This window comes from Nuphar pumila, chromosome 3 (genome assembly GCF_984573655.1).
Source record: "Nuphar pumila chromosome 3, dmNupPumi1.hap1.1, whole genome shotgun sequence".
Classification (NCBI taxonomy): domain Eukaryota; kingdom Viridiplantae; phylum Streptophyta; class Magnoliopsida; order Nymphaeales; family Nymphaeaceae; genus Nuphar; species Nuphar pumila.
Genome location: NC_143251.1, coordinates 28,046,379 through 28,062,645, shown reverse-complemented (window position 1 = coordinate 28,062,645; position 16,267 = coordinate 28,046,379). Strand labels below are relative to the sequence as shown.

Sequence of the window (16,267 nt, the reverse complement as noted above, 5' to 3'; positions counted from 1 at the left end):
CCAAAAAAGAAATTCATTTTGGGTCTTCCACATGAATCCTTTTCCTCCAATCATTTCTATCCAACGCCATGTCCTCGGTGAGGTTCAAAGCATTCATATCCTTTCCTATCATCTCCATCCAAGTCTTCCTAGGCCTACCCCGACCTCTTTTAACTAATATATTTTCCCATTTCTCCAACCTTCTAACTGGAGCATCATTAGGCCTTCGCCGAATATGTCCAAACCACCGTAAACGATTCTCTCGCATCTTATTTTCAATGGGTGCAACACCTACCTTCTTACGTATCTCTTCGTTCCGAATCTTATCTTTTATTGTATTTCCACACATCCATCTAAGCATCCGCATCTCAGCTACACTCATTTTTTGAATATGATGTCTCTTGGCAGCCCAACATTCCGTACCATATAGTAAAGCGGGTCTAATAGTCGTCCTATAAAACTTTCCCTTCAACCGCAATGGCATTCTACGATCGCACAGCACTCCAGTAGCACTTTTCCATTTCATCCACCCAACCTTTATCCTATGATTTACATCTCCATCAATTTCTCCATACTTTTGAATGATGGATCCCAAATATTTGAAATAATCATTCACCGGTATATCTTGCTCACCAAGCTTCACTACACTCCCATCACTACTTCGTTGCTTACTAAACCGACATTCCATATGTGACCGAGGATGCAATAAAAAACCTTCCTTGCTTTCAGGTTTGATATGCTGTATATTTCTTTTAATGTTCATTAGTGTCAAAAAGCTTTCCAATTTTCATTTGTATATGGCTATTCTGTTAGTTGAAACCATATACTTTTCAGCCATATGTTGTATTTCATTTTAAATGACCCTTTTGTGTTCTATCGCTTGTTTTCATTTATTTAATTATATGTTGTTTATTGCACAGAATGAAACACTTATTGCCATAAAAAACCCTCATGGCACGACTGATCACATCTGACATCAAGTTCTAAACAAAACAATCTTAACCAATCCTGCTTTGCAATATGAAGTTTTGAAGAAAAACTATTTGTGCTAAGCATGCTTTTCAATAATTTCTTTGATAGACTGATGATTATCCACTTAGGTGCTACCAAATGCTTCTTTGAAGCATAATGGGTCCTATTGATATCCATCTGATCAGGTAATTTGGCATCATCTCTTTTTTTCCTTTTTTCCCTTCTGCTGGTTATTCTTCCTGAGTTTCAACCATTAGGAATGCAATACATTACTGAGAAGGGTCTGGTGTTGGTTGATTCACCTAGAACCTCAACTTAGTGTGTAATTTTTAAACATGCCAAAGTGACCTGGTACTGTCCTGAGGAAGGAGTGTCTGGCTGCAGACTGTTTTCCATGCAGAAAGGATCCCATGCATGTTCACTGCATGTGGAGCCCATGGGTACCTGTTTCTGCAGCACAAATGCCCCCTTAATGTTAGTCCATGCTTGGGGTTGATAAAAAAGTTTAGAACTGTTGGAAAATGTCTGGAAACATGGCTGCTTCTGTGGCACAAACGGCACCCTAGTGTTGGCCCAAACTTGGGGCTCAAAGAAGTTTAAAATTATTAGAGAACATGCAGAAAGAAGGATGCTTCTCTGGGACAAATCCCTTGTTAGCGTGGTCCATACTTAGGGCTGATAAAAGTTAAGATATGTGAGATTATTTGAGTTCAGGAAGAAATCCAGTGGTTGTGTATGTTTCCTTTCATGATTCATCAAAGCTTTGATAAAGTCTGGTTTTGCTGTCCCTGCTGCTGACTTGCTGATATCCCTTTGGAAGACATCAATCATGTTCAGCTACCATATACAGCAATTGATGCTCCTACAGGGCAAAATCTTCATGAACAGATGGTCCAGGAGGCAGGGACACTGGGAAATGTGGGAACCTGGGCCCGAGATTCAGTTGTTAATTGTTCGAAAGAATCATCGCCTGGAATCATGAAGATTGTCCCCTTTGATGACTCTAATGTGAGTATTTTTATTTTGCAAATTTGAGAGGAAGTTGCTATTTTTCTTCTCAGCCTCAGAAGGATGTCCACTTACTACGCGCTAGCTTGTCTTAGCTGACGTCTAACAAATGGTTGTACCTTTAATGCATCTGAATGTCTGTGTTGTACAGACACCCTCTCAGGCAACAATTTCCGGTCTGTCTAATCACACTCTTAAAAAATGAAATGCAGTGCAATGCAGATTATTGTCTTCTTTCTGAGCCTGGAGTTAGCATCACAAATATATGGAGATCAGATTGTATCCTCTCTCTCTCTCTCTCTCTCTCTCTCTCTCTCTCTCTCTCTCTCTCATTAACACTTATGCCAGCAAATTCAGATCAAGCTAGCATGCTTGTACAAATTCCTTGACTACAATTTCAGCGAATTCAGATAGAAGCAAAGGAGCAGGACTCCATCCGGGCTGATTTTTGTGTTTGGGAGATGCTGAGTGGCCTTCTTGTAAAAGCTCCTTCGGATCTACCGCCCAGTCCCCTCCTCAAGTCCCAACCACCAGAAAAGGGAGTCACAGCACCGTGCATGAGTTGGGAATGATCATTGAAGGTTGGCCATCACAAAAAGTGTAAGTTATTTGCAAGTTGTATCATAAGGACACGCTGAGAAGCACGTGAGACATGCCATTCTTGTGTAATTTTCCAGTAGGAATAGGATATAAGAGGACACGACACGTGAATAAATCAAGAGTATCCTTGTGACAGATTGCAGGAGTACCTCTTACAGGGGGTGGAGGATGGAGGGAATCATTGTATAAACGTGGAATTGGCATGTCCACAAGGTTCTCCTGTTCTCCCCTCAGCAGTAAAATTGATATTGCCATGTTATGATTAATTATTTGTATTATGTCTTGTTCCCTTTTTATAATTATTTATTTGTATGATTATTGTCTTTGTCATTATTATGGGAACAACTTGGATTTTCACAGAAGAATGTGAGAGTGAGCATCATGAGTGAACGAGGACGCCACTAAAGTTTAGCAATAGGGTTTTCCTATTACATGGCATTGTACTATCCCATAACAATAATTTATGAAAAAGACATAGCTAGTTGTTTGCAAATGTTGGTCTTTTCTGCACATAATTAGAGGCTGATGGTTAAAAAAAAGCCTACACAGCATGATTTGCAAATGTTGGTCTTTTCTGCACATAATTAGAGGCTGATGGTTAAAAAAAAGCCTACACAGCATGATAAAATCATAGTCACGATCCACATGTTGACAATTTCAGCAGTCAGCAGATCCTGTTAAATTTTCACCGGAACTGTCAAATGAGCCTGTTATTTTCACCGGGACTATCAAATGAGCCGAGCACAGGCCCTGATTAGGGGTGTCAATGGATCGGATTTGGTTCAGACCCATGTGGAACCAAACCCAAACCTGATTTGAGATGATGGTAACGGATCCGGACTTAGGTCCAATCGAACCCACAATAAGAATCCATACCCTATAAGGATTACATGAACCAGACCCAGACCATACCCGGTAAAATAATATTTGTTATCCCTTTTACATTGAAAATTTGCATAACTTAGTCGGAACCCGGGTCAGGCCCGGGTCTGGTATGAAATTTTACAAACCATACCCAGCTCCATATATTAATCCAACCCTTCGGGTTCGACCCAGATTCTAATTGGACATTCTTATTTATCACCAAACGCTGACCCTATAGGGTTTGGTACTAGTCAGGTCCGGGTCAACTTGACCCATTAACACCCCAGCCCTGATGGAACAAAATGACATGGTGATTCCCCGTACAGTCCTAACTTTTATCTGAATTTTCATGTCAGGCACCACCTGAAAATTCAGATACAGTCCTAACTAACCTTTTACCCTCACCTAGCTGTCAATGGTTTTGGTTTGTCTTGATCCGACCCGTTGACAGTAAGTTAATCTGAGTTAAATATTTTAAACTACCAAAAATACCATTTTACTTTATCCTCAACTAGTTAACTTGAGTTAACTATTTTAAATACACTAGTTAAATATATTTAGCTTGGATCTGACCTCAAATACGGATATATGCTATCCAAAACCAAAAATATGGGTAAGATGCTTGGATCGTTTTGGTCATTTGTAAGTTTGTGACATTTAAGAGTGGGTGGACGTAAGTTTGCAACATGTAAGAAAGGCAATCATGTATTTTTAGTGGAGGGTAAAATAGAAAATTTTAAAACTCTTTAGAACTTTTTACTGTTTTATGTGAGGGAGGTTAACTCTGGTCCTTATTTGAGCAGTGTCAAGAAAACCCCTAAGACTATACCAGGAATTTCAGAAAAAAGTGATACCTGACATGGGAGTTCAGACCAAAAGTGGGTCTGTATCAAGAAGTTCGATTCGGCATCTCTCCAGAGCTAATCAGTGTCGCAATACTCACAAATCTCGTTCTCAACTTTTTCTTGTTAGGGAAAACACCGTAAGTTAAAAAAAAATATTCGCATAATGTTAAAAGAACTAAAGTATAAAATATTAAAAAGAAGAATACTGCGATCATCACAAATATTTTTAAATTATACAAATTTGTCACGACATTAACAATTTTTTAAAAATTTCAATATTTTCTTTGCATTTTTGTATATTTATTGTATTTTTTTAAAATTTTATATACACCAACACTTTTCCAAGATTCTTTTTAATTTATCGAAAAGACTTTCCCCCAGAAAAAACACCAATCGGGTCATGACTAGGTTGGTCAACGGTCAAGAAATATATATATATATATATATATATATATATATATATATATATATATATATATATATATATATATATATGAGATTAATGTGCTACTCCCATTCTGCCCCCTCAAAAAATGTCATTTTGGAGTTTTTTCTCACATCTAACACCATAGATGTGATCTAGAGGTTTTGTTTAGTGAGAACAGGCTTTTGGATCACCAAAATCTGACCTGCATATAGGTTTTTCCTGTGATCCAAAATCAACGGTTATGAAGGTACCAGCTTCTCAACTTATAAAATCATGTTTTTCCGTCAAAAATACATGATCCAAGAGTCGATTCCCACTAAATTGAGCATTCTAAACACATCTAACGGTTCAGATCTATCATAAAACACTTCAAAACTATGGAGCAGAACAAGAAATGAGACCTAATATGTTCAGCTCTCTCTCTCAGTAGGGATACAAACAGATCAGATTTGAATCAGCTAAATACGTAGGATGATTTGACCCGAATTGGATTGGAATCACCAAAAATATCATAAAACTTTCATACTGGATCCGGTCCGTTTGCATCCCTAGTTGCTAGAGAAAGGGAAATAAAAACGGGAAATGCATTAGAAAAGGACACTTTCCATCTTAATGATGGATGAACACTCAGCATGGGTGGTTTCTTCTGGTTGGAAACGAACAGGACCCTTTCCCACAAAAAAGTAAACAAAAGATAACATAGCTTTCACATATCTGGTAAAAGCCATTCCAAACTTTTTGTCTTCCAAATTTTGAACACAGGAAGATCATTTATGCATTCCCATCAACCCTGGATGCACATTCAGAATGCAAACAACTGCCTGAAAGAAATTTAAAAGAAAAAAAATGCTATACACCATTCTGTTTTCCTGTACGGGTCCTTTGTCTGGCACGTGGTTTTCGAATCGCTTCTTCCATGACCACATCCTCTGCAACAGGGGCATTCTCATCGCTATTTGTCACTGCTGGTGCAGTTTCTAGGGCTGCACTTTCAGCATCAGCCAGGAGAGGAGGTGGCACCGCTGCCTGGGCAGGCCTTTCCTGAGCATCGGAGATGCTGTGTCCAGAGGATGTCCGAGCTACAGAGATGCTCTGTCCAGAGGATGTCCGAGCTACAGAGATGCTCTGTCCAGAGGATGACAGTTGCGGTTGAGTCTGAGTATGTGATGCCAATGGAGGCTGAGGCTGGGGAGCAGGTCCATCAGTTTGTGGAAGTGATGATGCCTTCATAGCAGGTACAACTTCCTGAACTGGACCCTGCTGCTGGCTTGTTGCAGAACCAGCTTGACCTGGAGGTGGCTGTTGTGAAACTGCTTGGCGTGCTGCTGCAGCAACCTGAGACGGTCGGACATATGATGGGTTTGGCTGCGACGGTGGCGGTGGTGGATGCTGCTGCATCTGCGATTCCAGATTTGAATTGAATAAATATTTGCATACAGCAGAATTATCAAATGTAAATTTAAGATGGGAAAGAAACCACCTCAATTTTGTGAACAGGAACATACAACAGAAGTTAAAATCAATAAACACAAAGTTTGGGATGAATATTAAAGATTGCTATTGAGCTTCAACAAAATCTATGGCATGTCGATCCTTCAAAACTGTACTAAGAACTAGATTTCATTCTATGAAGCATTTGTTGTTGATCCTTCAAAACTGCAAGACACTTTTGTCAGGTCCCCAAATCTTCCTTCGCTCACCATAGAATGAATACCCAAAAACGCACAAACTAAGACACGATGATTGTAGCTTACATGTTAATCTTAAAGATACAAAACACACACAGTTGAGCTCCCTAAATCAGTTAAATCAAATTATTCAAGGCACAAACTTATAAGATCATGATCTAGAGTGTTGGCACTAATCAAACAGAGAGAGATTTAGGTCTATATATGCAGAGAACAGCATAACTCAATTAATGCACTCAAGCAACAAAAAAAACCCCATTTTAAGGTAAAAGCAATTTTAAGAGTTCACTCCTTGAAAACTCATCATTCTTTTGAGCCATTGGAATTATGCACCTGAGTTCATATGGAGCGAATTCACTGCAAAAGCATATCTATTATGCAGGGGTGTTTTCACGAACTTGTAATATTCTCAAGGTCATTTTGACTACTACAACTGATTTGGCTCCTTGGATATATGCATTAATTTTCTTAAATGTGTACCTGAAACTGTATTGACCCATCTTTGTCCATAATCTGCTTCAAGGTTGTGAGTAGTGTATCGTTACCCGTATCGGTCGGGCCCAAAGTTAGATACGTATCGTAAAAAATCATAATTTTTTAATAAAATTTTTCAAAACATTCAAGAAAAATAAGAAAAAATTAGCAAACATTTTAAAAAATCATAACACATGAAACAATGATGAATTGCATAAAATACAACCATAAAATCATATATGAAGCATTTATGTCTCTATGAGTTGCATAATACATCATCAAACATCAACTAACATAAATAATATTGCATGCATATCTCACAAGAACAATGCAAAATATTAAATATCTTGCAATTAAGAACATGCCACAAGACTCATTTTTTCATATTACATAAACAAAAACAAAATAACCAAGTTTATGAACACTCTTCCATGAGAAATCCGCAAAATCCATCTCCCTTGTGCATGAATCGACCCCCAAATCGCTCTAGTGCCTCTTAGGGTGTGTGAGTTCTCTTCTAAAGGCCTCTACACAAATGAAAGAATCGGCCATAGGGAGGTCTTTAAAACCCAACATAAAAAAGTCGAGTTTCGGCTATTTTAAATTGCACCATCGATATGGATATGATATGATACACGACTGTATCGTACGACACAGTCGACATGGATACAATAAACACTCGTATCACGATGCGAGTGTGTATCGAGTTAGGCCACAGTTACAATATGTATCGATACTTACAACATTGATCTGCTTTGTCCTGAAGACAACGTTGATGCAGAGGTTCCCAAGTGTTGCAATCATCAGCCATACACCTTTCCACAAAATTTCTGGAAGCCAAGGCTAAGAAACATGTTTCTGCACTTTAGAGAAGTGCACTTCCTATATTGATGAAGTGTGTTTCCATATTGAAATGATTGCAAGTGTAGAAGACATTAAGGAAGGAAGAAGAGAATAAGCGGCAGCTGCAGCAAATCCAGAGCAAGAAATCACTTCAAAAATGATGATTTGGACAATGATGACTCATTCTTACCACCCACTGTCAACTTCAGCAATTGGAGAAAGTTCCAGAGCTCGTGAAGAATCAAAACAGAAATTTAGAGTTCACGAATGGATTTTAAATGTTACAAATGTGATTATGTTTTAGTTGTTTAGCTCTGTTTATGAATTATGCATTTTTTTTCAGTTTCAGTTGTTTAGCTTCATAAATTATTTTGACTATGTATTTCATCTTATTTTCAAGAATATATTGTAATTTTAACATTTATTTATTTTTTATATTTTTTCTTCTCACCTAAGCTGACCAGTCCCGCCCAAGCATTGACTAGACCTTTTAGGGGCCTAGTGCGGACAAATACTTTTGACCACTTAGGGAGTGACAAGTATGTCTTTTAGAAACTAAAAATGGATAAAAATATTTTACAAAAGCATGGGTAAAGGCATGGTAAAAGCAGCATTTGAAATATGATATTAGTTTTAAAAAGTTATAAACTATGTCACACGGACTCTTCTAACAGGGCACCGCACCCGCGTCGCACCCGCACCCAGGCGGGTGCGACACTTGGACACAGCTTCCTTTCTGTTAGGTGAAGTCAACCACACTGAGGTCCATTTCTATCCAAAAGTAGATTCAGTTAACCCTAATCAAGTCCATTTTTATATATATATATATACTCCTCGCACCCCCGCACCCAAGTTTTTTTAAAGTGCCGCACCTGCACCCGCACCTACGTGACATAGGTTATAAACTACTACTAGCTTGCCAAGGTAATAACTAAGTGCACTATTCAACAATATATGAGTATTATGATATGAATGTTATATCAACATTCTCAAATGGTCTCTACAGCAACATTCTTTGGATAAATATGTGGGTATAAACCTATGCATCATGAAAAATCTAAATACCAAAAAAGTCTTCAACAGAACAAAAATGCTTTGCTTTACCAATGTGATAAATCACATTTAACATAACTGCAGCTATAAGGGGGGTGAAACACTTGTATGGGTATTATTTATCATGAATTGCTGAGAACTCTACTTCCACATCTCCACATACACAAAAATAATACACAGCCAGAGCAAAATTGCATGAAGCACTTGCATGCTTATTGTTTATGACAAACTCCCACCATTCCCACATACCTGCAAGAGAATAGACAACCAGAACAAAATTGCACATGTATGAGTATATCAAAGTACCAATGAATCATTCATCACATATTTTGGCACATAAATTAAGTGGGAAGTATACCACCTCTATCAACATATGCATATAGATGACATCATCTTTTCAAAACATCAGCCAGAGAAACATCAATAATTTACAGTTGCATATAGCCAAAATAACTTTGACCACAAACCAAGTGATTTGAAAGAGCCTTTAGGTAATGATAAAAATTGAATCCCCAAAAAATGCAAATATTAACCTTATCAAGAAATAGTCCTTAATATCTACATCATCATAGAAGCACCAACCCCTGTACAAAACAACACTGTGAAACCCGCTGACCAGGATGAGGACCAATGTAGGCATGGAACTTCCATACCAACCAGATAGGTGAACTATGACATGCTAATACATCAGTTGCTACATACATGGAAGCACCAAACCATGTACAAAAGATCAAAAGGATTTTCATATCCAACAATTAATCAAATTAAAAGGACATGCTCGTCAATGTGCATCAAACTTGCATCTACGTGATAGGAAGATCTCAAGCATGAGTTGATACGAAAAATGGCTTTCTCAAAATCAATATGGACAAGTGATAAGCCAAGCCTATTTATTATGATCAACAAATACCTGAGTTGAACGAGCACTTGCTGATTGTAATGCAACATATTGAAGAATCTCAAAAAATCTTGTCTGACCATAGGTTGCAACCTTCTGACAATACATAACAGCCATGTCACTTGCCCTTGCCCGTAGCTCAAGCAAGTGGCGATCGATCTCTGTCTCATGCCTTGCAACATATGGCTGAAAGAAAGTCTCGTAGATATAAGTTGCACCCTAGCAAATGAAGAGAAGAAAGAATAACAGTCAGATATATTTATTAAATCCACGACTGTCAGGGGGAAAATGCATTTTCATACAATCAATACCTTTGTTTTAGGATACCACATATAAACAAAGAATGCCAACTTGGCTTCACCATACATCGGCAACCTTCCAAGAAAAGCAAATAATAGCAATCAATGAAACAGTATGAATTGGAGATTGGTGGTTCAGACTTTCAGAAGTTCTTAATAAAGAGACAGTACCATGACATAAAAGTATCACCAATTCTCTCAAAGACTGTCAATAATGCAACTATAATCCTGCAAAATGCATAGGATAATTCAGTTAGAAACAAAGTATTCAAATGGTAGAGAACCATATTTGCCAACAAAGTTCACCTCCGAGAAAATAAAATTCACATGTTCTTTAGATTATTTAAGTGGAAAACATACTTACCAGTACTGGCACCAGAACCTCAACTGTTCAATTTCTGGTTTGTTCTTCTCCACAGTTTTGAAGCATTCATAAGCAGGATACGTGTAGCCAAGCATCATCCTGCAAAAACACCCCAAAAGGGAACTGAATATATGTAACAAACATGAAATGAAGACAGAAAAAAGCATTGGCATTAACATACACAAGGCCTCTGGTGATAAACGACCCCATCATCTTTGCTATTTAACACATAAACCACAATAGGTCCCCAAGCTTTGAAGCAAGTAAAATCCTACTTCAAATGTTTAGCAAGCCTGAGAAAAAGGGGAAAGAATGTCAGTAGAAAGAAAGGGAAATCATTCAAAAAGGCATGATAAGACAACTCAAACCTCAGGGGAAAGAGCTGATGAAATACTTGGACAACAATTAGAAAATGACATAAAATTAACCAATTTTATCAGATGCATTTGAAAAATTAGAATAACAAATGCATAAGAAAAAGGATATAAGATGCAAAGAATAGGAAAGTCAAAACCAAAATTCACTAATACAAGAATATTGGTAATAATAGAAGTAATAATATTAAAAAAACTTGAACTGGAAAAAGATAGGATGATAAGGAAATTGTTGAAGGGTAACCAAATGGCAGAGTAACATGAAAATTCCAAGAAAAACTGACATATCAGATGCACAATTTTTTTTAGCAAATGCATGATAAATATTTGAATACTTAATTATCAAGATAAAATTCCAGGAACAAGTTATCTACCATATCAGATGCTATATATTGATTAATTATAAAGGGATAATTGCTAACAAAACAAAATGAAACCTAAACTTGAAAACACATGAAACTTTCCCTCTATCTTCAAATTCTTGATAAAATCCCAAAAACCTCTACATTATCAGGGAAAGAAAAAAAGATTATCGAAATCAAAACCATTAAGACAGACATTATGACAAAGAGAAAAGTATAATAATCAACATTCAATTTCAAGACGTGCACCCAGAATCATTCTAGTACAGCATAGACACACCCCAAAGATCTGGAGAGGTAAGAAAAATATGAAAATAAAATATGCTTCTAGAAAGATTAAAAGTTGGAATCTCAAATACTTTCATGTTCATAAGATTTTCAACAAGACATTAAAGAGAGAAAAAAAGAGTGAGACATTGTCAACATAATTCATCACATAGAACAAATAATTGCCTAGAAGCAGATGGGGAAACAAAAGAAAACCAAATATTCAAATAATAAAAGTCAAGAAACTTCATGAAAATACAAAGAAATTTCAATAAAAAGGTCAGTTTCAAGTATTCACATGCCACATTTCCACAAAATTCGGAACACCACCAATGAAGCAAAAAAAATCTACTATTGCTTAAAAGTTAGAACCACAAAAAGATGTAAAGCTATGAAACATTTAGAGTACACGAGAGAAAAGAGAAAATCTGCGAAGACCTATCCACTGTAAGACTTCCAACAAATTTATAAAAGCATGAAATCTGAACTAATTTTAAGTGGAAAATGAGTGGGTGAAAAAGTAAAGGAAATTAGTATGTCGTAAAACAAAATACAGATCTCTGGACCAAAAAAAGTGAGCAAAAAAAATAAATAAAAAAAAAAACAGACCAAAAAATGCATCAAAATAAAAAAAAAGAAACATAAAGAAAAAAAGGAGACGGTATATCACCATAAAAAAAAAGAAAAAGAAAACAGGAAAAATGGAACGACAAGGTCTGCGAAAATTATAAGCAAAAAAAAAGAAAGAAAGAAAAAAAAAGCAAGAGAGAGAGACCTCGAACGTTCAAGATTGCCCAAAAACATGTATAGATCACAACAAAAGATATAGTGAAAATCTATACGATATCCCCATCAATGTGAAAGAATCTTAATAAACTAAAACGAAACACAAATTTGTCATGAAATTCCACATCCAGCAAACTTTGCAAAATGCTGGAGGGACATTAAAATAAAATAAAAGAAACTGTAAAAATCGATAATGGATCAGATAACAAAAATGAGAAAAAGGGTAACCGAATGAAGAAACAACCAGTATCAACAATCAAATTCATACGAATACTTGCGAGAACAGAACAAAAGTGGAAAAATCATGTCTCTCGGAAATTCAAGAAATTCAAAGCACATGCGTGCTTAAGAAAGACATTGAAACAAAATTAAGCCGCAGAAGAGGACACAAGACCAGAGGTTCTTAAAACTCACCATAAATGAGCCAGATTTATGCGAATTTCCTTCATCGCAAAGAAATCAAGCGAAAAACTAGTTAGATTATCAGGAAAAGAAAGGAAAAGAAAGAGAAACAGAAAAATCTTCCAAACGAAATCCTGAAGGAACACGGATAAAAGGAAAACGACAAATTAGCAATGCTCACACAATGATGCACAAACTCGACAGCATATCGCAAATAACAGAAAAAAAAGTACTGCCAGAAAAAGAAAAAAACCTAAAAACCAAACGAAAGCAATGGAAGGCATTCTTCCTCGAAAGTATTTCCACGAGAGACACCCAATTTTCATCAAAATGCGGGATCAAAATAACGCCAAAATATCGGCAGATTAACGAAAAACAACAGGAAATTGTTATCCTGTACAACGTTTTCCACAAGCGATACCCGAACTTCAGAGAATAAAGCAAGTAGCGCAAAATCGAAAAATCGACGGGAAAAATAAGCAAAACAAAAGGGAAAAAGGCGAAGCGTAGGGAAGCACTTGAGACAGAAGAAACTGATGAAAGGAAAAAGAAGAAAGAAGCGTCTGCGCACCTTTAGGTGTCTCTGAGACGCCGGAAAGGAGAAGAACGAGAGATTCTCGCATCGAACGGCCAACAACGGCGAGAATCGTCGACATCCGAGTCAATCTATGGCATCCGATCTCCGGATCGAGCGACCGAGAGATACAGAAAACAGAAAGAGAAGGAGAGGCGGAGAGTTGCTCGGAATCGTCCCGATAGACGCCGGCAAGCGGAGCGGAGCGTCGCCCTCCCTTCCTTTCTTCCTTCCTTCCGTCGCCTGTCGTTGGCTTCGTACTTCGCTCAGGCGACGGGGGATTTCCTCTTGCTATTTATAGCCCACCTCACTCGAATCGGCCTTGACGCCACTCGACCAGTCGCCGTAGAGCGTCTGGGTTTGAATTGATGGCACGATTGTAATTTCCTTTCATTTCCTGGCCAAAACCGATCCGGTTGAGAAAACGAGGACACGCTGGGAATTAAGATGAAAGGTCAGGATATTTTTGTATACTTTTGTTAATGACGGATATGGCCCCCAAAAGATTAATTTGCAGGTCATGAGACGGTTATGACCATAGTCACAAATCTCGTTATCGGACGAATCTGGCGAGGGAAAAATCTCCCGATATCTTAAAGAATCGGTTTTCATAAAAAGTTATCATGAAAATATCGGTACATAAAAAAATATAAAGTATATATTATATATTAAACTTAAAAAAAACATAACAGTTTGCAAAAAAAAACTTTTCTTAATGTGATATTTCTAGAATATGTTTTTTCTAAAGAATTATCTTTTAATGGCAAATCTGACTATAAATAGGAATTTAGAATGCTGGTCAGATGCCTTATCCAAGTCAAGGATCTTGAGGTAATTGGTCAACCAAGAAAGATAAATATAAATAGGAATAAACCAATAAATAACCTATTGTGACCACTTCGGAAAGTGGACTATATGAAATTCATGTGCAAGTTTACATTTAGCAAGCATTTTTTATCTATGAATCTTTAAACCATTTATTTTTTTGTTAAAGAGTTTTAAATATTATAATATGTAAAAAAAATTTATTACACAATAATGATTGATTTATATATTATGTTTGGTTATTTTAATTTATAGGTATCTTTATAAAAAATATATACTTCCTATTAACTTTTTAAAACATCGTACCATTTTTTTTAGAAAATGTATCAATATATATAATAGAAAATTGAATCAATAAATTTTTTTTGGAACAGTATCAATATTTGTTTCAACCATGCTTTGCATATTTATGAGATTACATTGGGTACTCTCAAATTGAGAACTACTAGAATATATGAGAACTATTGTGTGAACTAAGATTTTAGTTCTTTTTTGCTCTTAAACTTGGTTGCACTGACATGCTTAGTTTTACAGGGATTGACTCTTTGGTCACCCGTTACAAAACAGGATTTTTTAAGGCTTGAAAACCAACACTTGATAATTTTTATAAATATTTAAACATCAAAAATTGTATTTTTCATTGAAAAAACATGACTCATTAATTGACTCCTAGCAGGTCAAACACCTCTGCAAAGTTGAATTAGCAAAACAAGTATTGGGAATGCATAGTTCACACATAGTTTTCATATCTCTAGTGGCCCCAAATTTCAAGCTAACATATGCAAGCCTTATCCAATCAATTTGACCCCATCCTCTATTGGAATTTGGATCAACAGTGTAGTGTGCACAGTGTGAGAGCGGAGAGAATAGAGAGGAGGAGATAGGGAAAACTATGGGAAACGGTCTGCACTCAAGGAAAATTCATCCAAATTGGATTGTGCTGGGCAGGGGGGTTTATTCACCTCCCTTGGGTAGTTGTTTTCTTGCTCATAGATTCTATAACCACCTCTGTACGGTTAAGTTTGATGCCTTAAATGTGGGGTTTGTAACTCCCATATCTCTTTAATTGGGCCCACCATGTTATTGGGTTACTCGGTTCCATTGTGAGCCCCTATGGCCACATTAGATTCAATTATCAAGATCGAACATCTCTCACGTGGCCATACAAGGTGAACAAACATATTAGATACTTAAAGATAAATGTAAAACTTGAGATTTTTTTTTGGTAATTAAAATGAATAAATGATGAACTTTATCTGTATCTATGACATGAGTGCAATTTTTTTATTTTATTGATTTCGAATTATTATGAAATTAAGCCTTAAGTTATGAAGAACATTGCAAGAATAATTGTAAAATTTAAAACATGTGGACTAAACAATAAAGTAAATTATTTATATATGTTTAGATTATAGATATTAAACTTGGATCTTCATGTAATCTATGCCTAGAATATCTATGGCTATTAAATCTACATGAAAAAAAATCAAAAATCCAAAACGGTATTTTAGAAGATCGGTTTTGAAAAAATGATTTGAAAAAGACTAGTTTTGAAACCCTAAAATGCAAAAATCATGTTAATAGATAGATCTATATTTTATTTGATTGTTGAGCATGAATAATGAATATAGAAATATTTTTTTTAGTATTTTTTTTCATGGATCTTGATGCTATAAATATGTCTCTTACATAAATCTTGGTTAAAAATATGCAAAAAACGTCGTGAAGAAGGTTTTTTCAAAAATATCTTAGGGTTTTGATATTTTATAATAAAAAAAGTTAATATGATCATATATTGTAGATTATGACATGTATAGCATGATTAAACAACATGTTATTGCATAAATAATCTATAATTCCATGTTATTGTTATGTCTCTTGTGATTCTTGCATAGATGAAATTGTATTTGAGATATTTCATGAAAGTTTTATAATTTTTTGGATTATATTTGTTAATGTTTTAACAAGATTAACCTAAATATGATCAAGGATGTGTTGTATAATATTTTAAATGTATTTAGAGCATCTAAAAAATCATGATTATATGAGTTTCACCATGTTTATTGTTATTGCTTAATAGATCTTGCATGAGTTTAGATCTTGGTTATTCGGTCCTTATTTTTTTGTTCTGATCAATCTCAGAAAAAAATCGATATCTCTATGAAAACTAAACCAATAAATAAAAATAAAAATACTGAAGTCTTCTATACATCCAAGGCTTGACTTTAAAATCTTGTTCCGTCTCGTTTGGTTTCGTTTGGAGGCTAAAACGTCCATTGCAATATAGCATAAATTTTCTGCCCTGTCAGCAGGAATGTTCCAACCAAAGATTTTGAAAGCTCTAAAACCCTAATCAACATAAA

At 35.9% G+C, this 16,267-nt stretch overlaps 1 protein-coding gene and 1 long non-coding RNA gene across 2 annotated transcripts; one reads left to right on the top strand and one right to left on the bottom strand.

Moving 5' to 3' along the window:
• Window positions 1-1,778: 1,778 nt before the first annotated feature.
• On the top strand, window positions 1,779-2,875 carry LOC149842413 (uncharacterized). The gene is made up of 3 exons (XR_016431068.1): window positions 1,779-1,959; window positions 2,172-2,238; window positions 2,361-2,875. It is a non-coding gene; the product is annotated as an uncharacterized LOC149842413 (long non-coding RNA).
• Window positions 2,876-5,380: 2,505 nt separating this feature from the next.
• LOC149842412 (uncharacterized) lies at window positions 5,381-13,348 on the bottom strand. The gene is made up of 7 exons (XM_090001428.1): window positions 13,077-13,348; window positions 10,496-10,607; window positions 10,315-10,413; window positions 10,122-10,178; window positions 9,963-10,026; window positions 9,664-9,870; window positions 5,381-6,093 (listed from the first exon to the last, which is right to left on the bottom strand). The coding sequence occupies exons 2-7, from the start codon at window positions 10,525-10,527 to the stop codon at window positions 5,545-5,547; spliced, it is 1,008 nt and encodes a 335-aa protein (XP_089857554.1). The 5' UTR covers window positions 10,528-10,607; window positions 13,077-13,348; the 3' UTR covers window positions 5,381-5,544.
• Between the last annotated feature and the right edge of the window lie 2,919 nt (window positions 13,349-16,267).

What these genes read in the sequence shown, in the direction of transcription:
- LOC149842412 (XM_090001428.1), bottom strand. Translation starts at nt 10,527, where the DNA reads ATGATGGGGTCGTTTATCACCAGAGGCCTTGT. An exon ending in AGGTTCTGGTGCCAGTACTG is followed by an intron (nt 10,179 to 10,314) that starts GTAAGTATGTTT and finishes TGCATTTTGCAG; the next exon opens with GATTATAGTTGCATTATTGA. An exon ending in TGTGGTATCCTAAAACAAAG is followed by an intron (nt 9,871 to 9,962) that starts GTATTGATTGTA and finishes TTCATTTGCTAG; the next exon opens with GGTGCAACTTATATCTACGA.